Raw genomic sequence first — 24,457 nt, 5'->3', positions numbered from 1 at the left:
CCTCAGACCTTTTGTCCATATTGATGCACCTATCCATCCAATAGCAATTAATGCTCGTACCCTTCCCTCTCCAAAAAAAGCTTCTGGTAAAAACAAACATTGGGCTCGATTCTATTCAGCGCGATGTAAATAGCTCCGGGAGTGAGCTCCCGGAGCTATTCAATACACCGCGCTGACAAGTCCGACTAATGATTTCTTCTTTCATCCCTCCGGGGATGAGAGAAGAAATCCGACAAAAGTCCCGGCGCGAGGCTGTTTTCTGCCCTTAGCGCCGGGAAAACAGCCTCGCGCCGGGAAGTTAGGTCGGGGAATGCCCGTTATCGCGCCTAAACACCCTGTTTAAGGCGCGATGACGAGCCTTCCCCGACCTAACAGCGCGATGAATTGAATAGCTCCGGGAGCTATCTCCCGGCGCTATTTACATCGCGCTGAATTGAATCATGCCCATTGTATCTTAGATTATCAAATTAAGGGATCGATTCAATTCAGTGCGCTGCTGAAAAGCCCCTGGAGGGAGCTCCCGGTTATTCAATTCAGCACGCTGTTTGGTTGGATTAAAGGATTTCTTCTCGCACCCTCCTGAGGGTGCAAAAAAAATAAAAAATCCAACAAAAAAGTGCCAGCCGCGGGGCTGTTTTCAGCACTAACAGCCTCGCGGCTGGCACTTTAGACGGAGAATGCCGGTTCTCGAGACTGAACACCCAGGTTAAGTTGTGAGCAGTGGCATTCTCTGACTTAACTGCCAACTGTCGGACCAAATAGCTCCGGGCCCTCCCGGAGCTATTCAGCATCACGCTGAATTGAATCGAACCCCAAGTTTGCACACAGATGTATCAATATACACCTATCCTCAAATAGCGCCATAAAAAAAAATAAAAAATTTAGCACAACACGAACTTTGTAACTTAGCCGTGTCAAAACATTAATCCTAAGTACCTAGAACACGGAAAATTGAGGAAAAAGTAGCATAATGGGAATAAAAAAATACCAAAAAAAAGTTTCACAATTGAGGACTATGTAATCTGTGTAAAAAAAAAAAAAAAAATGCAAAAAGTTTCAGATACGAGTGGCCTGCGCCATGCATCGCTTTATCTCCAACTTTATACCAATCAAACTAACTCCAAGTACCTAGTACTACATATGTAACTCAAGATGCAAAATTGAGTTAAAACTAGCAATATTTCAGAAAAATTGCAGAGCATAGGAATCACATCAGACATCTTGCGCCATACGACGCAAAAAGGAAAAGTATTAGGACACGTGTATTGTTAAAGCATAAAATAATCTAAAGTTTTCATATAGCTTGATTAAATGGACATGGAAGAACAGTTTAAGAAGACGTTTTAGGATATGGATAAATATATACTAATACAAAAAGCTATAGCCAATAGTTGGAAGTCAGCAAATAAAATGACAAAACTGAAGTCCTAAATGACGTGGAGGAACTTTTGTTACATCCAACTGCTTCTACCATGTCGGCCGAGAAAGTATTATCTGCTACAACCTAAAGGGGCCCATACATCTAGCCTGTATCGGGGCAATTTCCTGTTTTGCAGACGCTTAAGTCGAGGGAATCTGAGAAATCTAACATGTTGGACAACTTTGGTTTCGACCCGAAAATGGTCAAAATCAACAAGTGAAGCAAGCCATCATTAGGCTGAAAAATCAAAACAAACCCATCAGAGAGATAGCAAAAACATTAGGTGTGGCCAAATCAACTGTTTGGAACATTCTTAAAAAGAAAGAACGCACCGAAGAGCTCAGCAACACCAAAAGACCCGGAAGACCACGGAAAACAACTGTGGTGGATGACAGAAGAATTATTTCCCTGGTGAAGAAAAACCCCTTCACAACAGTTGGCCAAATCAAGAACACTCTCCAGGAGGTAGGTGTATATGTGTCAAAGTCAACAATCAAGAGAAGACTTCACAAGAGTGAATATAGAGGGTTCACCACAAGATGTAGACCATTGGTGAGCCACAAAAACAGGAAGACCAGATTAGAGTTTGCCAAACAACATCTAAAAAAGCCATTACAGTTCTGGAACAACATCCTATGGACAGGTGATACAAAGATCAACTTGTACCAGAGTGATGGGAAGAGAAGAGTATGGAGAAGGAAAGGAACTGCTCATGATCCAAAACATACCACCTCATAAGTGAAGCATGGTGGTGGTAGTGTCATGGCGTGGGCATGTATTGCTGCCAATGGAACTGGTTCCCTTGTATTTATTGATGATGTGACTGCTGACAAAAGCAGGAGAATGAATTCTGAAGTGTTTCGGGCAATATTATATGCTCATATTCAGTCAAATGCTTCAGAACTCATTGGACAGCGCTTCACAGTGCAGATGGACAATGACCCGAAGCATACTGCAAAAGCAACCAAAGAGAGTTTTTTAAGGCTAAAAAGTGGAATGTTATGCAAGGGCCAAGTCAATCTGCTGACCTGAATCCGATTGAGCATGCATTTCACTTGACGAAGACAAAACTGAAGGGAAAATGCCCCAAGAACAAGCAGGAACTGAAGACATTTGCAGTAGAGGCCTAGCAGAGCATCACCAGGGATGAAACCCAGCGTCTGGTTATGTCTATGCGTTCCAGACTTCAGGGTGTAATTGCCTGCAAAGGATTTGCAACAAAGTATTAAAAAGTGAAAGTTAGATTTAAGATTTAGTTTGTCCCATTACTTTTGGCTCCTTAAAAATTGGGAGGCACATATAGAAACCGTTGTAATTCCTACAACATTCACCTGATTTGTATGTAATTACCCTCAAATTAAATCTGAAAGTCTGCAGTTAAAGCACATCTTATTTGTTTCATTTCAAAGCCATGGTGGTGGTGAATAGAGCCAAAATATGAAAATTCTGTCAATGTCCCAATATTTATGCACCTGACTGTACCTGCCTTTGCCCTAACTGGTCAAGAACCCCTGACACCAGCAAATGCAGACACAAAGCAGCTGGCATCCCGCTGAAGGGCAATGGTCACATGAGTGCTGCACCAGGACATTATTTCTTTAAGCGACTAGAAGCCACTTTAAAGCTGTACTACCATCTAATAATAGATACATTTTATTAACATTATTCCTGCAATAGCATAAGCCTAATGTTACCATTTTCTGTAACAGAACCAGGTGGTCAAATTGGCAGTGGTTGGGGTTGTGAGCAGGTCAAGGAATCACAAGCCTCTTTACTGGGGCTTGCAATCAAGATTCCTGCTCACCCTGGATCTCAGTTTGGGCTGAAATTTTGGTCAGAATTACCCTATGACACTATGGTGCTGAATGCTTTGGATGGCCACTAATCTGCTCTTCAAGACTTGCATTTTAAATGCCATGGTGACCATTAATAATCTAACCCTGTATTAGGATATTAGCTACTTGTACAAAACTGTTAAAACAATAAAAAAAGAAGTGGGGCATGGGGCAATTAGACTAACAATACATAATGTACATGAAAACAAGCATTATTACCCTCATTAAAACTCTGGACTCACAACCTATATGTAGATGGGAGTATTGCTTTTACTCCATGGAAATAAACTGCTTTGACTGAAACAAAACCTTTTCAATAGTTTACACAACAGAGAGCAGACTGCACAAGAACAATCTCTGAATAATAGCCAAATGATCACCTTGCAAGCTGTGGGGATACCTACTGGTCTGCATCATTAACCTATAAACTGAGCTCTCTACTCAACAATGGACAACAAGGCAATGCATTTTCTTTTATCCTCAACTATTTCACAGTTTTAGGATTCTACTCCTGTAAAATATATTGTACAATCAGCCATTAGAAAAAAATCTTTTGAACTATAATAGTTCCTAACTCTCCCTCTATTCTACACATACCCAGGGATGGCAGGACACACAAACAAGGCTTGTATAACAGTTCTATAATAGAGGTCACATGGTTGGTATAATAGCGCAGGCTACTCTAATGCTGCCCATCCACTACACGATGCGGGGTGACGGCACGATTACGACGCAGTCGTCTCCCGCGGGGTGAAGTGCATACACTGAACGTTCAGTGTATGCCGATCAATCATCCCCGAACATGGCAACCTGACGGCGGTCGTCAGGTTGACTGTCATGTTCGGGGCGATGATTGATGTGAGAAATGACCAGCGGGCGCGCGCATCTCTGGTCGGTTTTAACAGTTTACTGCACGATTTCCTGGCGACTGCCAAGCGATGGGAGAGATAAAGACTGTCGTTATCGCTCCATCGCTAGGTTTAATCGCCTAGTGGAAGTGCAGCATAACTCTAGCCACTAGCAGGATCCAATCTTTTTATCAAGTGTTCCCCCATATAGATCAGTGACAATAGAAGGGGTATGCGAAGATCCAGAAGATGTGCTCCCAACATGCATAGGAGGTCACTACGCAAGGAAAATCTATGGGCTGTAAGCAAAAACAAGCAGGGTTTTCCTTACGGATAACATTACGTAACATTTAAGTCTGAGGAACTCCCTGCTAATGGAATGCCTCTATTTGATTGTGTTTTAAGCCAATCAAATGGGTTGGGAATGACATATCGACAGGAATTCAATTTAATGCGATGTTGAAGAGTGCTGGAAAGTGCCCGTAGCTATTCAATTGTCCGCATCGTGCCCGCCACTTAAGTCGAGAGATGCAGTTTACTACGCATGCTGCCAGTGCTTTAGTCACGGTAAACAGCATTTTCCAACTTGATGTTAGTTAGATGCAGTTAGTGCATGTGGTAAGCCCGCAACTATGGGGGACAGCACAGATGGTGTAATGGTTAACATTACTGCCTCACAGCACTGAGGTTGTTGGTTCAAATCCCACCACAGCACTAGCGATGTGGAGTTTGTATATTCTCTCTGTGTTTCCATGGCATTCCGCCAGGTACTCCAGATTCCTCCCACACTCCAAAATATACGGGTAGGTTATTTGGCTCCCGACAAAACAAATTAACCCTAGTATGTAAGTCTGTGTGTGTACAGGACAGAATATAGATTGTAAGCTCCACTGGGGCAGGGACTGATGTGAATGGCTAAATATTCTCTGTAAAGCGATGTGGAAATAAATTTATAAAAAAGTAGCATTGTTGGATCTCTACCCACCGAAATTCTCTAGTCGCGGCTTTACAGCGCGTCCAACCGAATAGCTTGGGATACTAAATCCCGTCGCAAATCAACATTGCTTTCAATTGCATTCCCTCTATAAATTCGACATTCATCATGCTGACATAAGAATGTCAATATGGTCATAAAGTTGACCACGTCGACATATTTGGTGGCCCAGCGGTGACTTACCTTCTTCAGTCAGCGGTGTCTTCCGGGTCCCGGCGGTCATGTGACAGACTTCCGGGTCTTACCATCCTCTGGGGTTCGGGTGCTTCTCCACTAAACAACCCACTAGTACTTAACCCTAAACTCACACACCCTCTTCCGCAAACCTAACCAGAACCCTCCGGCAGCCTAACCCTAATGTCGACATTTTACCTCTCAACAATCTGAGACTGTCGACTCGTCGCCTGTTGACATTTTAAAAATGAAGACATTATGAATGTCATTATTGTCAAACTTGACTACATCCTGATCAAACTGTACAGCTTTGTGGCTTTCAATTTACCATATGATAGTGTTGAACCTATACAAGCTTTTAGACCTCACTAGGCAGCACTATACAAAAAAATAAATCCTTTTATAAATAAGCAGTAGGCTTGCAAGAAGGGCGCTTATTTCCATTTGTTAAGGTCTTATTTATTTATGAAACGTTAATCATACAGCGCACACATCTTCGGCAGTGTATTACAGAGAATACATACGGTCATTAGCATCAGTCCCTGCCCCAGTGGAGCTTACAATCGATGTTCCCTATCCCATGGACAAACACACACTAGGGTTTTAGATTTCTTTTTTGTCAGTACTTAAACGACCTCCCCGTATATTTTCGAAATGTGCGGGAGGGACCAGAGCACACAGAGGAATTTCACACAAATGCAGAGAGAACATACAAACTCCACACCTCGGTGGGAATCAAACCCAGGTCCTCACTGCTGTGATGCAGTAATGCTAACCACTACACCAATTGCTGCTCATCTGCAAACATTGAAAAGGAATTCACTTTGAAAGTGCTACCATCACTGGATTACCTGTTGGCATATGTGCACTTATCCAACTTCTAAAACATACAGTACAGAAGACGTGTATGTAATTTCATTCACTTTTTTTTTTTAATAAATGAAAAAACTTCAGGTCTTGGATAAAACACATTTTCAAGTTACAGTATTTGCTGTGAATGAATGACACACTGTACTCAGGAATTCAAAGCAGCTATGTGAGTACAAGTAGGAAATGCCTCCCCTACTGATCTCTATCCTGGCAGGCAACTAACAGGGTTACAATGTGCAAGGAAAGCACTTTCTTTAGCTTCCTACTCACTGCAAGGAATGGAGGAGTCCCTAAACTTAAATTGTTATCACACAGTGCTTAGATCTATTACTTATGGAAGGAAGGTCATGTGATTTCAGACACCGGCCTCTTAACTGGGTACACACTAGGTCGAATTGACGGATGACTGGCCGTCGTGCGGAGTGGCCGATTCAGGTATGTATACACACTTACAGATAGTACAACATGTGGGGTGGCCTAACATCACAGCTGGGCAGGCATTTGAATTTGCCTGACCAACTGCGACATCAGTCCCTGCAGCAAGTGTACGGGCAGACGGCGGAACACCCGTATACACAGCCAGATGCGCAGACATAACGGCCAATGGCTGCGTAAGCAGACGCGATATGTCTTTGAACGACATCGTTCACAGACATATAGCGGGTATACACCTACCAAGGTATCATCCATTGGATTGAACGGCCAATATATTGCCTAGCGTGTACCCAGAATCACAGGGATGGGTACACAAGCATGGAAACAGTTTATGCAACAAAAGAGTCAAAATTAAGTTCAATATTTTTTGTAATTTTTTTTTTTTTACTTTGGACACATGACCTATGGTAAGGTTTTATATAAACTCTCTCACGCTAGCTTACCCAGATCTATAAGCAGTTTGTTCCTCTGATAAATATCACATAACTGCAGCCATGTTTGGTAAAAGAATAGAGACACCACACTTTTTCAAAGGAAATTGAGCTTAGCCACATTTATCGCTTTCCTGGGAAACACAACGTGTTCAGAAACCTGCTGTATATCCTTTCTGCTCTGCTTGACTGAAGCCAAACAAAACAATTACACAGCCAGAGACTCCCAATTATCTACAGGAACCTGAACACTGCGCATACGATGGATATCCCTGCAAGTGTGCCTACTGTACATGCAAAGCGTGGGCGAATTGGCTACAGCTCCACTAATACATTGCTGGCTCAAGTGTGGACCCCAAGAAAAACATGAGAACACAATTACATATTTTACGCCTCTACGGCAGGCTAACATTGTAGGTTTACCAGTCTATGACCCGCTAAAGGCTAGAAAAGCTAGGGTTAACATACATAGTCATTTTAAGAGAGCACCAGTTAAACACAATGCAAAACACTAGCATTTGACCTCTCGCTCCTACCACAAAAATGCATCTCTGCAGTTTCTTGTGGTCAAACTCAAGGCACAACCAGTGAAACAAATGACAAATATCTGCTGAACGCTTTAACAGAAACGAAATCTGTCTTCACTGGACGTTCCACTTTTCTGTAAGCTGATTGACTACATGAGTATGAGTAGAAAAGTACACTCCAACATTATTGGGAATTTCAGCATCTTCGTGTGTTTATTGGGGTATGATAACACATACATAAAAAGCCTCTGTGTACATACAGTAGTTGAGTGATTATTTGTAACAGAGTATGCGCAAAACCTACAACGCATGTATTACACAGAGTGAACACACAAATGTGCTGTTGCAATCAGGACAGACTATCAGAAAGGTGACGGAAAAGAGATAGGCGCTCCTAGGTGATGACTGGAAGGCGGCTAGTAGTGCACAAAAATGGGCCATTCAGCGTGTTATGGAAACGTCGTGGGCATGTCAATGAAAGCGTCAAGCATAGGAGGCCATGGTCAGATGGAGAAACTGCACCTGCCATAGGGCTGGTGCAATTTTGTTGTAGCTTATTAGGACGCACCAATCAGTATTACAGTGTGCACAGGAGCTTAAAGTGGGCGCCTCAGTCCTAGCACATTTGTCCGCAGGGATGTACACAAGGGAAGGAGTTTGTATGCCATTCGCATAAACTCACAGATGGGCGACCGCCAATACACACTGCTGCCGTTGCATGCAACTCAGAATCAGGCTCTAAGGGGGGAATTTAATTGCAGAGGAAGGGTGCAAATTGCAGTTACCATGGCGATTGAACACCGGCAACAGCAGCCCGTCTCGCACCTTTCATCCGCCCGGCCAAATGCGCAATTCGCTCAAAAGTGCTTGTTAGCCTATTAGGGAATCAAACACTTTTGTGCGAGAACCCACTGCTGATTGAGTTCCCCCCTTAGCCTCAAACCCAATATTTTTGGAAGAAGACTGCAAAGTAAATCATACATCCCTCTGCAACATTACAGTATCGTGCAGATTCTACTACCCCTGAGTCCTCCTGGAACGGCTTCCGGGCGGTGAGTCTGTGGGCGGTCTCAGAGGCTGATTTCTTTTAGCAGCCTAGGGAGACTGTGGGAGCAGAGATCAGACTACTGTAAATGTGCTTATAGTATGATTTCTGCCAGCTGCAGCACATGCCCATTGAGTGGGTCCTTTTATGATCACAGCATACACTGGAAACTTATTTTCATAGTTTAATATAACAAAAAAAAAATCGCCAAATTAGTTTTCAATACTGTTCTGCCTCATGTAATAACCCTGCTATAGTCAACCTGCTGGTCTGGACATTTTCCTGTTGACAAAAGTTTTGATATATGGACCATTGCTGCCAAGCAAAACCCCACAGAACAATTCATCTGACCAATACTGCATCCATCTGACTTGTATAACAAACCTGCACATTTTTACTTGCAAAGACAGCATTAACCCCATTAAACATATGGACCATTATACCAGAGCCAGTTTGACCAGTATAAAATGATTTACAGACCTGACTTGTAAATAGACCAATATACAGCTCTACCACCATATGACTAATTACATCCATTCTTACCAGTAAGCTATGCTACAGTATGTTACTAGAGACACACACATCTCCTGCTGTAGCCCATGCTTATTGCTATGAAATCAGTGATGCACCCTATTTATCTACTTACCATGCCCATTACTACTAAATAAAGCTTATGTCATGGTCAGTAATGCTGACTGTAAGTCAGGAACCCTGGACTGGGTGTTGGAGCTCATTAGATTGCAGAGAGGCAACCAACATTGCTACCAGAGACCAATAGACCCTAACTGTGTGGAGTTTGTATATTCTCCCTGTGCTTGCGTGGGTTTCCTCCGGGTACTCCGGTTTCCTCCCACACTCCAAAAATATACTAGTAGGTTAATTGGCTCCCAGCAAAAATTATCCCTAGTGTGTGTGTGTATATGTGAGCATGTGTTAGGGAATATAGACTGTAAGCTCCACTGGGGCAGGGACTGATGTGAGTGGCCAAATATTCTCTGTAAAGCGCTGCGGATTATGTGTGCGCTATATAAATAACTGGTAATAAATAATATTGTGACCTATTGTACGGGGCAACACAGACAGTGTAATGGTTAACGTTACAGCCTCACAGCACTGAGGTCATGGGTTCGATTCCCACCACGGCCCTACCTGTGCGGAGTTTGTATATTCTCCCTGTGCTTGCGTGGGTTTCCTCCGGGTACTCTGGTTTCCTCCCACACTCCAAAAATATACTAGTAGGTAAGTTGGCTCCCAACACAAATTAACCCTACAGTGTGTGCGCGCATGTGATAGGGAATATAGATTGTAAGCTCCACTGGGGCATATGTGAATGGTAAGATATTCTCTGTAAAGCGCTGCAGAATATGTGTGCGCTATACAAATAACTGGTAATAAATAAATATTAGTGCTGCTGTATCAAGTGGGTTCCAATCAATAGATCTACATTAAAAATGTTACCATGTCTAGATAAGGGAGGCCAAGCCCGGAATTTGGGGCTAAATGTCCGGGATTGATAGCCTCCAATCCTGATTTTGGCTAGAATATTTTTTTTTTAAATGCCGGGTAGCGCTGAGCAATTATAGCAGAGTGCTCAGACGCTGCCCAGCTCCCGCTTCCCCTAGAAGGCACTGAGCACAGTGCGCTGCGTGAATCGAGGTCACACCGCGCAGCCCGAGGCTGGCTGGACCAGACCCACCTCTCTCCACAGTTGGCGCCGCCACTGCAAGCCCCCACCGGTAAGTAAATATGTGCTGGTAAACCAGGCCTCCCAAGTCTAGATAGACAACAGATGTTAGACAGGCAATAGCTCGAAAGGGTCAAATGGTCGACAAAAATGATCAACTTTTTTAGGGTTAGGTATTTACCGGAGGATTAGGCTCTTAAGGTGCGTACACACGGTACGATAAAAATGCTCGATGATAACGATATCGATCATATCATTAATATCATGCATTTTTAGGTGCCTTCCAACTCACCAACGACCTGAAATGCACGGGCATGTATGGACGATAACTAAATCGTCCATCGACCGTGCAAGCAAGCCAACCTGGTCGATATCAACCAGGTTACATAGGGAGCCCGTCGTTGGTGGTGTGCTGGATGATCGATATCGATCAACCAGCACTCCGGGAAGGTGCAGGGAGATCGTTAAGCGATATCTTTAGGGTGAGACCTTTTTGTCCCTGTCATCCCATTGCCCATCTAACATCTGTTGCCTATTCCTTATTCATCTTTTATACAAACCCGTGTCAAGCTTGGTTTAATGCTCCTAATAAAGATCACAAGCATAGTTAGGGAGGGAATACAATGGAAACAGATATGAACTATTCTCCATTAACTTCAGTACCACTTCTGAACACTAGAGGCGAGATGTAATAGGATCTGAGTTTTTTGTGAGAGACAAACTGGGACCTTTTCGCACATTTAAAAAAGGTCCAAGTTGGTTTCAAAACTCGCCAAAATGTAATAGCCTGTGAAGTTCTTAGTTTGAGGCTATTATATTATGCGAGTACGGGTCTTAATGTATGTTTTGCCAATGTGGGTTGCGAGGGTGAGAAACATGCGAGTTTGAATGTTCTCACACCCCATTACATAAGGCGAGTTCTGAAAATGTGCAGGTATAGCTCTATACTCGTTTATTTGCAAAACTCACACCCCATTACATCTTGCCGCAGGTGTCAAAGCAGAGTTTTTCAATATAAAATGGTTTACAATACAATCTATTTTAAAGCATACACATATATAAATGTGTGGACTTTGACAAGAGCAAAAAGGACAGTTTTTCATCTAACCATCCTACTGCCGCCAGGTTTCATTTCAATCTCACCCGTCAGAATCCTGTACTGGCCTCTGTAGAAAACTCTACTTCCTGTCACTTTTAGACAAGGATCACTGCTTTAGGCGAGGAGTCACTATGAAATGAGATGTAGGTGTCACTATGGGCCCAAATTCAATTATCCTCGAAGTGAGGATCAGCCATAATGCTCTGCCTGGGGCTATTCAATTGCAGTGCGGCAGCCCGAAGGCTGCACTTAACGCAGACTTCTGCTCACCTCCTCCAGAGGCTCGAACAGAAATTTGCATTATGTGAGGCTTCTACCCTTAGCGCAGCTGCAGAAAACGCAATAACTCAGAGGTTCCAAAACGCGGTCATCAAGGCTCCCCAACAGTTCAGGTTTTAGAGATATCCATGGTTGAACACAGGTAGATTAATTAGTACCTCGGTCAATTTGATTTAACCACCTGTGCTCAACCATGGATCTCTCTAAAACCTGACCTGTTGGGGAGCCTTGAGGACCATGGGGATGCAGTCAGGAAGCCTAAGGTCGAAATGCCTACCGCCGGCTTCCCGATTGTCTAATCCCAGCAAGTGTCTAGTGACAGGTGTCGAAATCCCGATGCCTGTCATTTTACCTACGCCGATCGAAGGTGAGCCGGGCGTGGACAGACGCAGGTGATAGGGTGGGGGGGGAGGGGGGGGGGGGGAGCGGGGGTCTTAGGGCTAGGCACCCCTGGGGGAAGGTTAGGAATCTCCCCGGAAGACTTAGGTTTAGACTGTGGGGAAGGGGAGGTTAGGGTTAGTAAATATAAAAAGTACTTACCTGTCGGGATCTTCACTGCCGGTCTTCCAGCGTCAGGTTTCGAACCACCAGACATGCGCCCGGCGGTATTGTTAGGGAACCTATGCATTAAAAAAAAAGCTCTGGGTACTTATCCCACAAATCGATGGGTTAGCGAGCGTTAGTCGCAGATTTATGGCGCGTGGAAAAAGGCTCGAAATTGAATAGCTTCAGGAGTAAAACTCAGGGGCTACAACCCTTTTCCTCCTGCAGTAAGATAATGAGGCAGATTTAATCAGGTCCCATCAATCAAACCCTAGAAACCAGCATTCAACAGATAAGAAATTATAATATACCCTAGGGAAAGGAAAACTTAAGCTGGGTACGCACCTGAAATATATATCTGCAAATATGATGGTTGTTCATACACATTGAATAATGGTCACTGCCATCTGGCAACGCCCCCTTCCCCGGCAGCGTGTGCGGCAAGTGTACGGGCGGTCATCTGACCACCTGTACATACAGCATGATGTGCAGATGTATCAGCCATCGGCTGTGCTGCCCTGCCGACATGTTATATCTGAACTACGTAGTTCACAGACATAATAAATGTACACACTGGCCGTCGCAAATTATATTTTGCCAGTTAAATTGAACGGCCAATATGTTGGTCAGTGTGTACCCAGAATAACTCTACTACTGTATTCGAGTATTAAAACGTAGCTTTGTTTTGAAAAACAAAATGTATTTTTTTTGCCCCATTTGTTTTCAAAGTGCCAAATAACACTGCACAACAGCAACCTTAGTGTAGTGTTTGTGCAAGGGTAAAATCAATTATCTACAAAGTATTTTGATTTAAAGATCAACCAGCCACATGAGCAGACATACCACAGACGCAGCATTGGTGCACAAGTGTGTGTGAACATTTCAGAGAAAATACGGTGTCTCATAACTAATCAGTCTTCAACATGTCTCATACAATGTGCTGTCATGCCGTAAATCCATAGTGACAGACTGTGTAATGTCCTGAGCAAAGAAAGAACAAAGGACTAGATAAATGTACAGTGCAGGGGCAGTAGGTGACCTCAGAGCAAAAATGTTTCCACCAGGCAGAAAAGGAGAAGATCCAGGAGTCGCTGTGACCCAGGTCACAGCTATCCCCCGAAGCAATGCAGAACCACTTCTGTAATTCACCGAAACATCGTTATAGTAAGCATGTTACATTTCAGATACGATCACAGAATACAACCAAAATGGGTATCTCATCACGAAACGCATACCGCTATGGACGTTACTGTATATAAGATGTGACGCGCAATGAAAGGGGTAAGAGTCCAGAACATAGACCAAAGCCGTCCCTTATTTAAGAAACCGATACTTAGCATATAAAGTAACCCACATTAAATTAAATACTATTCACAGAACCACAACAGTAATGGTCTTTTGTACCTACAATGTAAAAATCTTATTTTAGAATATATTAAAGTGTGTCATCAACTGTGACCATTATTTTGAAAGGGATATCAGAAACCTGAAAAGATATGGAGAAATTGGGCCAGATAGTGTAGGAGGTGTACACACCCACATGGCACTGCCAACACCTTCTCTGCTTCTCACAATCAGATCTTGATTATTTTCAGCCCCAGGCCCATGTGGCCCTTGATCCTTCCTTGGTATTATGTGTTCATTAACTTATTCACAGAGTTGGCTGGAGCTGAATCTTTGTAATAATTCTGCTATTCAGTACAAACCCTGAACAGATTCACATTTGGCATAATTGCCAGATTTAAAGAAAATTAAAATGTTGTAATATCTATTATTATTATATGATTCTCTAGGTGCGTACACACTAGACGATATTTTGCCTGATTTCGATGCATCGGAGCAACAAATCGTGCCAAATATGTGCAAATCGTGAGTGTCCACTGACCATAATGGTGCCGAAGAGCATACCCATGGGTCGTCCGTCATTCTCAGATCTCACCTACAGCAGGCAAGACCTGCCAATCTCATAAGGTGCGCATCCACTACCCGACTATGGAAAGACAGTACATTTACGACATCGTAATCGTACAGTCGTTCCTGATCCCTTGTAGTGCCTACACTGAACAATATGTCGTTCAGTGTACGCACTCTCCCTCATCCCTGAACATGGTCAATCTGTCGTTATCGGCAGATTGACCGGCATGTTCAGGCGATGATTGATGTCGGAAACGACCAGCAGGAGCGCGCATAGCTGGTCGTTTCCCACATTATAGTGTACGATTTATGAGCGAACAATTACGATGTAGTAATCACTCATTAAATTCACCTAATGGATACGCGGCTATACACTACGCACTGGAAACCGTTAAGGACGCACAATAGATCGCTGGTTAGATTGGATATTTAGCACCATATCGTGTCCTGGAGTGCCGGCTAGCTGCCAGGGAGAGTTCAAGGGAAATCGTTCACGACATCGTCTAGTGTGTATGTGTACCCACCTAAACCCTTTATCAGTGAAGTGTACATTTACCAATCTGGTGCTGCAAAGGTTAACAGGTTAACAGCTTCAATGACAGCCTGAGGCCTGTCAGGGCTTAATCCACCAAGATAAAACTGCTAGGAAACATTCTTTTACTTGCTTATAAAATAGATGCTTTGTGATAGCTAAATAACAGATATGCTGGTCTATGGATCAAATACCTTTCCATATAAAGAGCTTTTAATCACTATGGAGCACTTATTTGTGAATTTCTAGACTCTGCTATTTTTGCGGGAGGGGAAAAAATATAAAAAAAAAATAAAATACTCCATCTTTAATATTAAACTGTATGTTTCAGCATGTCCTACAAATAAGAGTGCCGAGGAATCCAGTAACCTCTGATGCAGCAATGAAATGGACACTGTGGCCTATGAATGCCCTAGTCAAATAATAAAAGGTTCAATCAATACAACTTGACAGAAGATATAAAATGTGATTTGATATTGGCACCTGGTGACTTGGGTTTGCCATTAATTCATAAGACTTGTTCAACATGTAGACCAGTGATGTGCAAACCAATGTGTAGCCATCAAAGGGACTGAACATTATCCTAAATGTTAAGGATGAAAGTAAAACCAAATGCCCCCATATACCACCTTAATTACTGCAAAACTCCATCAAATGACATTCAGGACACCCACTTGCGCCAAAATAGTCCGACATGCAGTGGCATCACTAGGAGGGTGTCACCAAAAGGCTGGCTCCTCTTCAGTGACCAGAAGCAGCCCAACCACAGTGCAGCTTCCCAGTCACTGAGGCGGGAAAACCCAGCAGTGTGGGGAGTGTCTCTGGGGGCAGCTCAGCATCTCTGGGAATGTACCCAGAGTGATGAAAACGTGGGAGTGCCACAAGGCCAAGCCCCCTTCCGACAGTGCACAGGGGTTATTTGGCACACCTGGTGACACCACTGCCAACATGCCGATAAACCCCAATTGCAAAAAAAAGAAATGCCCCCGGAAGCCCTTGGCAAGTCCCCGACAGTGTAGAAATACTTACTCTCGCTGCCGGAGCAGGCAGAAGTGGCAGCAGAATACGCGCCGCACTCAATCTTACAATAGAGTGCTGCTTCGTGCAAAGGTCATGGCAAGCTGCTCCCATTCTGTCTTGTACTCTGCTGTGTTTGGGCGGAATTCAATTGTTTCAACCCTACTTCAAGCCCGACGGAGCTATTCAATTGTTGCTCCTGACGTGCGATATCAGCTTACGACGCCGGCATTTCAGCTCGCTGAAATGCGCGAAAAGTGATCCGTTTGGGCAGCCAAACAGCACTTTTCGTGATCACGCACAGCACTTTGGTCAGGTGTAGCCATTTTACGCGGCTAAACCCGACCTCTTTGAGCGCCACAGACGCAATAAACGCGAAGATCGGCATCAATTGAATAACGCCCCGCAATCTCCCGTCACTTTAGAAGCGAGATCGCGCGTGCTAAAACAATTAAATACCGCACAGAGTCAGAGCAGGCGCAAAGTTGGGGGCTGCATGTGAAGGCTTGCTGAGCCATCTATAGCCTACCCCTAATAGATCCTTGCTATTGTCCAATGGACAAGTAACATTTGGCAATTAATAAACATTAGAAAATATATAGGAAACAACTGAAATTCTAAAGGATGAAAATCACATTTAAAATTTACATAAAAAGTACATTTTAAAGCGCCAGGGCTATATGCTAACTCAAGATACAGAAGGCTCATTTACAAAAAAAAAAAAAAAAAAAAAAAAATTAGATGCAAAATTTGGTTTCATCTGTCTTGCTCAACATTAAGCACAAATGCCTTACAAACATACAAGTCCAAGGGATACATTTACTAAGCTATTTTGCTACTTTTATAGCTCTCCCAGAGTTTTACTAAAGCCATACCGCCAGAAAACTGCCAGCTTAGAAGACACCAGCAAACACACTAATGTCCCGATTTAGTTATTTCTTTATTTTTTTCTAAATGTGAAGAGTACAATAGAAACCACCAAATTTAAGCTGCCAATCCACTAGGCGATTAAACCTAGCGATAGAGCGATAACGACTGTCGTTATCGCTCAGTCGCTTGGAAATAGTCCGCAAATCATGCAGTAAAATGCCCTAAAAGACCAGCGATTCGCAAACCCGCCGGACGTTTGCATCGTCCTGATTTGCCCATCAGTTAGTTAGTCGTTATTGGACATCGTTGTCGTTCAATCGTTCATGTAGCGGTCCACATGTTCAAAGCCGGAATGACCAATAACCGGATGCATCAGATTACAGAAGATTACAATATACCATATGTATAATCGTTGGTTTATGGTCTTTGGTCGTTTTGTGCAATCGTTCAAGCACATGAACGATAACGATCATCAAAAATTGATGAACGATTTGTGAAGATCTTTTAATCTTTCAGGGACAAGTGTGCTAGTGGATGGGCAGCATTATTAAGCAGAGGTTTACCAAACCTCTGGAAAAACACTGCCAAAACAAAAAGGTGGATTAGTAGGACTGGCAAGACATCAATAAAAGCATGCTGTTTGAGCTACCTGGTCAATTCCAAAGGAGAGGAACCACATTTATGAGGGCAATCATAATCAGCATTTGTTCCATGGCACCCCTGGGCCAAACAGGTCTTATTGAGAAATTCAGGGAAAAAAAATAATATATATAAAATTGAGCAAACTGTGCTGATGTGTCATTCTTATATTCAGTTATGTGATGGTGGACAGGCTTGCACTTCTGTTTGTCCACAATTTTATGACTAACTGATGTGCCCGGTTTCACCTTTATCCCATTTTAACTTAACTTATAGGCTTAGTTCATTTTATGCCATAGGGGTAAAGGAGCGTGGCAGTACCCATTTAAATAATAAAAAAAAAAATTCTAAAAAAATCTCTATACTTTTTTTTCTTATTACAAATGAATTGAAAGAGTAATAATATGGTACATAAAGGAGACATCCTCCCAATTGACCACCACGTGCCTCGCAATTAGCTCACGCACCTCCCTAGCCATTAGCCGAGTGGCATACACGAGATAGGAGAGGGACTGGAACAGGCAGGCTCCATTTCCTGTGATGGGGCCAATGGTGTGAGGTACCATCTCCCCATTAACATTCAAAATAACTCAATTGCCATGTTTAAAATCCAAATAAATCGCAAATCAAGTGAAGTACCATTAAGTACCATATTACAATCAAAATTAAGTAAGTTTTCAATATCCAAATACAAATCAAGTGAAGTTTCTGAAAAGAGGAAAAACCCTAGTCAAATGTTAAGTCCTCCTGCAGTGGAGGCTCCAGTGGTGAAATTGCAGCACAGTCCAATAATCATATAGAGGAGCCACACCAACTGCCACCCCAAATGCTGCCAAACATCATTGGCAGTTGGTGTGGCTCCCATATTTGAATAATGACTGCGCTGCAACCACACCTCTGGAGCCGCCACTAATCCCAGCCAATGGGCTTGATTCAATTGAACGTAAATTAAATAGCGCCGGGAGGGAGCTCCCGAAGCTATTCAATTCAGCGCCCTGTTAAGGATTTCTTCTCGCACCCCTCCAGGGGTGTGAGCAGAAATCTGACAAAAATACAGGCACGACTGGATGCGGAAACAGCATCGCGTCGGGCAGTTTAGTCGGAGAATGCCCGTTCTTGTGACTAAACATCCTGTTTAAGGCGCGAGGGGCATTCTCCAACCTAAAAGTACGCTGAATTGAATAGCTCCGGGAGCTCCCTCCCGGCGCTATTTAATTTGCGTTCAATTAAATCGAGCCCAATGAGCTTATAGTCCAGCAGCACTTGGACCATGTTACTTAGACAACCAATCACCTTGGTCAAGAGGAAACATTTTACCCCTTTTCAGCCCGTTAGGAATTTTAAAAAAATCCTGCTTAGTGGGTGCTTAGGTCATGAAAGGAATATACTCTCAAATTTCATGTTTCTAGGGGGGCAATAAAATTAATTCTCTAGAATTTAGTTCCCAGACTAAGTGACCCAAAGTTATTCTATTAATTTCCGCAAAGGGCACCATTTCTCACGGGTATGCACAGCATTACCCTTGTTGAGCGCTGGGCAAGATGCAGTTACGTCACGCCAGGCACTAGCGACCAGCCCCAAAGCCCTACTTAACGCAGATTTTTGCTCGCACCTCAGGAGATTTCACTTAGCTTCTAACAAAATTATCCTGTGTGTAGGGAATATAGACTGCGAGCTCCACTGCAGCAGTTATAGAATCAAACAATTAAATATTCTCAATAAAGCACTGTGTATGGTGGTGCTATATTAATTTAAATATGAAATTATACATTAAAAAAAAAAAAAAAGTAGGGTAACAAATAATGAGATTACATCCTGATGTCAGGTGTACAATCCGAGGAAACACATGCAGACCATATGGATCTCCTAGGCTTTCCTCAATACCCGCCCATTAAGACATTCAGTGAAATCCTATAGCACACACAAACACATGGCTCTGCCAACGGGAAGCCTGGACACTGCTGGCCTAGAAAGTTCCACTGCTGCTATAAACCACTGCAAACGACATAAGAAACCTGCTGTACACAGCCAATTGATTACCTGTTCTAAAAGTAATGCATAGCTGAAACAGGCTTGCTCACGGAGAGGACACTTAAGACATTGCATGGGTTACCAATTGTCATTTACCTGGGAGTGACAGCTCATTGATAAACAGTATGTTATTTGAAGCATATGTATATTTATTTTATACCTGTAGCACAGTATGAGATATATAATACATGCACATTCTTTTAGCATTTGAGGTTTTGTTTTAGGTGTGCATGAAATGTAATTTATACTATAGAGATCTACATTTTTGACATGCTAATTTAGAAGTCACCGACTTCACTGCAGTATATTAATACCCAACAGCCAAGTTAATCTAAAGCTAGATACACACCTGGAAGATTTTACTCACAATCCACAATGTTTGGAGACCTGATCTCACTAAAGGGCGGTATTCAAATGTTTTTGCGGTCCGGATATCCCGTCTAAAGTGACGGGAGTTTGCGGGCCGCTATTCATTTGTTCCTGCTTTCCGCGCTGATCGCACCCAAAGTGGTCAGGTTTAGCCGCGTAAATCGGCTACCTGCAACCAAAGTGCTAGGCGCGATCGCGAAAAGTGCCGTTTGGGCGCCCAAACAGGCCACTTTTCGCCCATTTCAGCTTGCACCCCCAATGGGGCTGCAAGCTGAAATGGAGCGCTGGCAGCTGATGGAACAATTGAATAGCTCCTTCGGGCGCGAAGGGGGCTGCAAACAATTGAATTCCGCCCTAAATGTCTAGTGTACACACTGAAGTATATGTTCCTATCTGAACAATTATACATCCTAAATATAGTCAAAGCTGTCTGGTTTAAATGACCTGTCAAGCTGATCTCGTTCACACTACAAAACGTCCACTAGAATTGCTCATCAGAAATTACAAATATGTCATGCAGTAGGCCAGATCAGATGAATAGATGTAACTGCTTTTTAAATGATAATCAGCCCTGGTTACTGTGTACACATGGTGCGATAATCAGACTGAGCAAACTAAACACTGGCTGCCCGCCTGCCCTGCACAATTATTGCATAGTGTATACCTAGCTTATGTGCTGGAAAAAAGGTTCTATTACATGTCAAGTGTAATACTTTGTTCTTGCCGGCCTAGTTTCACCTTCTTTTACATTAAGAAATTAGCTAGGTACACACTATGCAAAAATGGGGTCGAATAACCTATTTCTGACTGTTCGGCCCTAGAATCTGATAGTGTGCACACAACACCTGGGCCGACTGATGGCATCGGGTTTCGAAATCGAGAATGCTACACCACTATCAGACAGTAAATTATCAGGCTGAAAAATGTATATACAGAATTCCCACTGTAAGCCTCCGATTGTTGCCAAACGTGCCTCTTCCCTGAACAATAATTGTACAGTATGTATGCTTAAAAACAGATGTTCTCAGGATCACTTTTCAGCTAAACAAAAAAAAAGTCTTTTGGCCAGTTCTGTTTGGCAGAGCTGTCAAATGTGCAGCTAGCATTTGTTAAGATGCAAGACGCATGGTCCATATCAGTGGTCGCCAAACTTATTTGAGGTGTGAGCTACTTTAGAAAAATGAAACCTCTAGTACTAAAATTGTAGGGAAAAAAAATCTGGCTAATAACCGAACAACTGAAGGTCATTTAATGAAAATTAAAAAAAAAATGCATTTAATTATTAGTGATATTGTTGTAGTTTGTAAATAAAATGTAAGCATATGCACATTTTACTATTACTGGCTCCTAGGAGGTACGTGCAGTAGAGGAGAAAAAGATACAGGCAGGGCCGCTGTGTGGGAGTCACTCTCCGCCGCAGCGTAGACACCGTGGGTGGAACCACGGGGAAGCACGTCAGGTGATTGTTGTAGAGGCTGCGGAAATCACCTGACGTGCTTCCCTGTGGCTCCACCCATGGCGTCGATGCCACGTTGGAGCACACGTCAGATCACTTCCATCTGGTTGACTTGGCAGTACTGCAGATAGGTGAGCTACCAAAATTAAGACCGCGAGCTACAGGTTGGCGACCACTGGTCCATATCAGCCTAGCCTATAGTGGCGGAGACTCAGCAGGACCCCAATTCAATGGTATAATAATGTGTGGCCTAGAGAATATAATATCAGCCAGAGAGCAGTGAGTATATGACATGCATGTGGTCCCTGTCACTCACCCTATCACCTCGTCGCTGTAGTTCCTGCTCTTCCAGGGGGTCCCGCTGTAGGAGCCCCCGGCCTCGCTGTCCCCTGGACAGGTCTGCAGCAGGCTGTAGTTCAGGCCGAAGGTGCTGGCCTTGTTGTCCCGCTTCCTCTTGTTCCTGTTGGAGTGGTCGGGTCCCTTCCTCCAGACCCCGGGGCTTTGGCTGACCGACTGCTGCTGCTGGTTGTTGCTGGTCTCCAGGGACAGAAAGTCCCCCTGTTCCCCCAGCGGCGGGTGGTTGATGGTGGTAGTGGTGGCGGCCGGGTACATGGTGGCTTCACAGCCGGAGGAGGAGCTGGAGCTGCTGCTGCTGTGTGCGGGGGAGGCCGGGCTGCTGCGGCTGAAGTACAGGTTCCTCAGGCCTTGTGTGGTCTCCCAGATCTGCATCCACAGGCTGTGCGAGGGGCCGAGCTGCTCTGGCTGGAACCAGGCGATCCGAGGATCCATCAAACGGAGCCCGGGCCCCCCGTCCTAACCCCCCGGCCCTCCCTCTCTCCAGGGGTACGTCAGGCGCAAGCGGTCTCCTTATCCCCCGCTGGCGGTGTAACGTCCGAGACTGGCTCACCTACTAACCCGCTATCCCGTCACCTCCCTCCGCATCCCGCCCCAGCTGTGGTCCCTTATTCTGCCCTTCTCACCCCCTGTGTCCCCTCCCCTCGCCGAAAGCTCTAGTGTCAACCCGCAGAACTCAATTAAAAACAAACGTCGGTCCGGCCGGTCCCTGTGCGGCTGCGTACGGTGCGGTCACTCCGGCCCTGGGGGGGAGTTAGGGCTCGACAGTGTGCGGGGTTCCCATGTCCGCCCTAATCTCTCTCCCTGTCACACACCGGCCACGGTAATGGCGGCTCCTCCCTCCTGACCGCACTGCGCATGCCTCGTCCGCCCGGACCGGCCACGCCCACCTCGTGGAGTAAAATGTGGTGGGGGGCGAGGTTGACGTCACGGACGGGCACACCCCCATGGCGGAGGCGCCGGGTGCTAGTGTGTGCCTGTGGGTGGTACTGTGGTAACTATTTATTCAAGTCTACCGAAGAGGATAATTACTTTGTTTCTCTGATGGAGGCGGTTTTAATGAGGTTATTTACCCAGTGGAGTCACATAAATAGGAGATAAAGCAATATACTAATGGTGCATAGTGCATACACAAGGTCAGATTTTTCTTCAGATCTGAACGATAACGATTTAAAAAATCGGTTGATCGTTCATATTTGAAAGAAAAATCTGATATGTGGGCAACAATGAACGATGCGCGTTCCCGATTGTCAGATAACGATATCTGACATCTGATGTGTTTGCAGTCAGTTTTGGACGATTACCATTCATTTTAATACAGTAAAAAAATCGTTTGCAAGTCGTTCATCTGACATCTGACCGTGTGTATGCACCTTTAGCTTTGGAGAGATAAAGTGGTCGGCGATAAAGTACCGAACAATCAGCTCCTGACTGTCACTTTACAGGCTGTGTTTAAAAAATTTCAGCTGACTGGTTGGTACTTTATCCAGTGGCAGATTAACCCTGCGTCAGGCGCACCTCTGGGACTCCCAGGTTCAGGCGCAGTGCGCCTGACAGGCGCCTATTATAAAATTGTCATTAGCACCTAATTAACTCAATTCTAACGTTCTTAAAGTAAGTGACCTTCATTAGGATGTTCAAAGAGAGAATATATAGAAATCTGATTCACAAAACCACATTTATTAACCTTAAAGCAAAAAATACTACATTTTAAGAGGCTCATTGTGCCTAAGAGGCCACCCTGGACAAATCTACATTTTTACCACAAAATACCGACAACCTTAGTAATTTTCATTCATAAAATGAGCAAAATAAACAAAATTGTGAGCAAATAAAAAGAAATACGTACCTTCAAAAGTCGGACGAGTTCGGGCGCAATGAGCCTGAGAGGCCAGGAAGGTCACTACTGCACTCCACGCAGGCGGCGGGAAAACTGACTAGGAGGGTTTCAAACAGCACCTAGAGATAGGAAGGTACTAGGAGGGGCAGGCCCCTGCGCCCCCTTGCAGCGGATAGGGGAGCGAGAACAGCTTTGTGGCGCCTGACGCCAGGCCCGCCGAAAGCCGCAGAGGGCATGGCCTAATCACAGGAAGCGTGGCCACGCCCCTTCAAAGTAAAAAAAAAAGTTTTGCCGCGCGCTGGCGAGGGGGGGTGCAGTGAGCCCCCTCAGCCCGGCGCATAACCACAGGCATGAGAGACTGCTGTGGCTGCTTCATAGCAGCCGCGAGCAGACTCCAGGGCAGCCGAGCACACAACAGCGTGTGCTGGGCTGCTGTGTGATGGTAAGAGGGGGGAGCAGTGCCGGACCCGGGCCCCTGCCGGGCCCCTCCAGCAAGCCTGAGTAATTTGTACCCGCCCCCCCCCCCTCAGCGCCCCTGCCTTACGCAGGGTAAAGGGCATGGAACAGCTTTGTGGCGCCTGTCAGGCCAGCTACGCCTGACGCAGGGTTAGGGTCCACAAGGGCCTGGAGCTGAAATTTACAAAAGGCCTATTGTGTGCCGCTTCAGGGGGCATGACCAGTGCTGTGGGGGTGTGGTCTGCATAGGGGGGCATTATGGGCTGTGGCTAGCGCCTTCCTTTAATCACCTCAATTACACCCCCTACTCTGCTTATATTAACAGTGTAATGTGAAAGTCTACAAATAAAAGTAGATACCACTTGTTAAAGTGACAAAAAATAATAATGGCACTTAATGATCACATGAATCTGAAACTTCCCTACTAAAGAGCATGTGGGTCACTTATGCTGGCCATACACGCTACAATTATCGGGGCGATCCGCCCGATATCCGCGGATCGTCCTGATAATTGTAGCGTGTGTGCGGGCGATCGAGGGTTAAATATCGCTCGGTTGAGCATGCTGGATTGTCCAGCATGCCCGTTCAATGCGATATTTATGAGTACAATGTCGGCCGCATCGGGCAGTGTATGGCCAGCTGCGGTCGACAGACAGACATCTCCTGTGTTCCTTCCCATGGAAGGAACACAGAAGAAAGAACATTTCCCTGTTCCTTCCCATGGAAGGAACAGGGAAATGTCTCCTCCCCCGGGGGCGGAGCGCAGATGTCGGGCTAACAAACTGTGAGTAATCT

The 24,457-nt window shown here is 44.5% G+C and overlaps 1 protein-coding gene across 2 annotated transcripts in view; it reads right to left on the bottom strand.

Annotated features, from left to right (window-relative positions):
* The window catches only part of TENT4B (terminal nucleotidyltransferase 4B), a 62,924-nt gene extending 40,670 nt beyond the window's left edge, over nt 1-22,254 (bottom strand). For both annotated transcript variants that reach the window (XM_088471886.1, XM_088471887.1), the window contains exon 1: nt 21,329-22,254. In XM_088471886.1, the coding sequence (XP_088328012.1) occupies nt 21,329-21,801 (473 nt within the window). In that variant the 5' untranslated portion in view covers nt 21,802-22,254. The remainder of the gene's footprint in view (nt 1-21,328) is intronic.
* Nucleotides 22,255-24,457: the final 2,203 nt, after the last annotated feature.

This window comes from Taudactylus pleione, unplaced genomic scaffold (assembly GCF_031769625.1).
Source record: "Taudactylus pleione unplaced genomic scaffold, aTauple2 ptg000117l, whole genome shotgun sequence".
NCBI classification, from domain to species: domain Eukaryota; kingdom Metazoa; phylum Chordata; class Amphibia; order Anura; family Myobatrachidae; genus Taudactylus; species Taudactylus pleione.
This window is presented reverse-complemented; position numbering and strand designations above follow the sequence as displayed.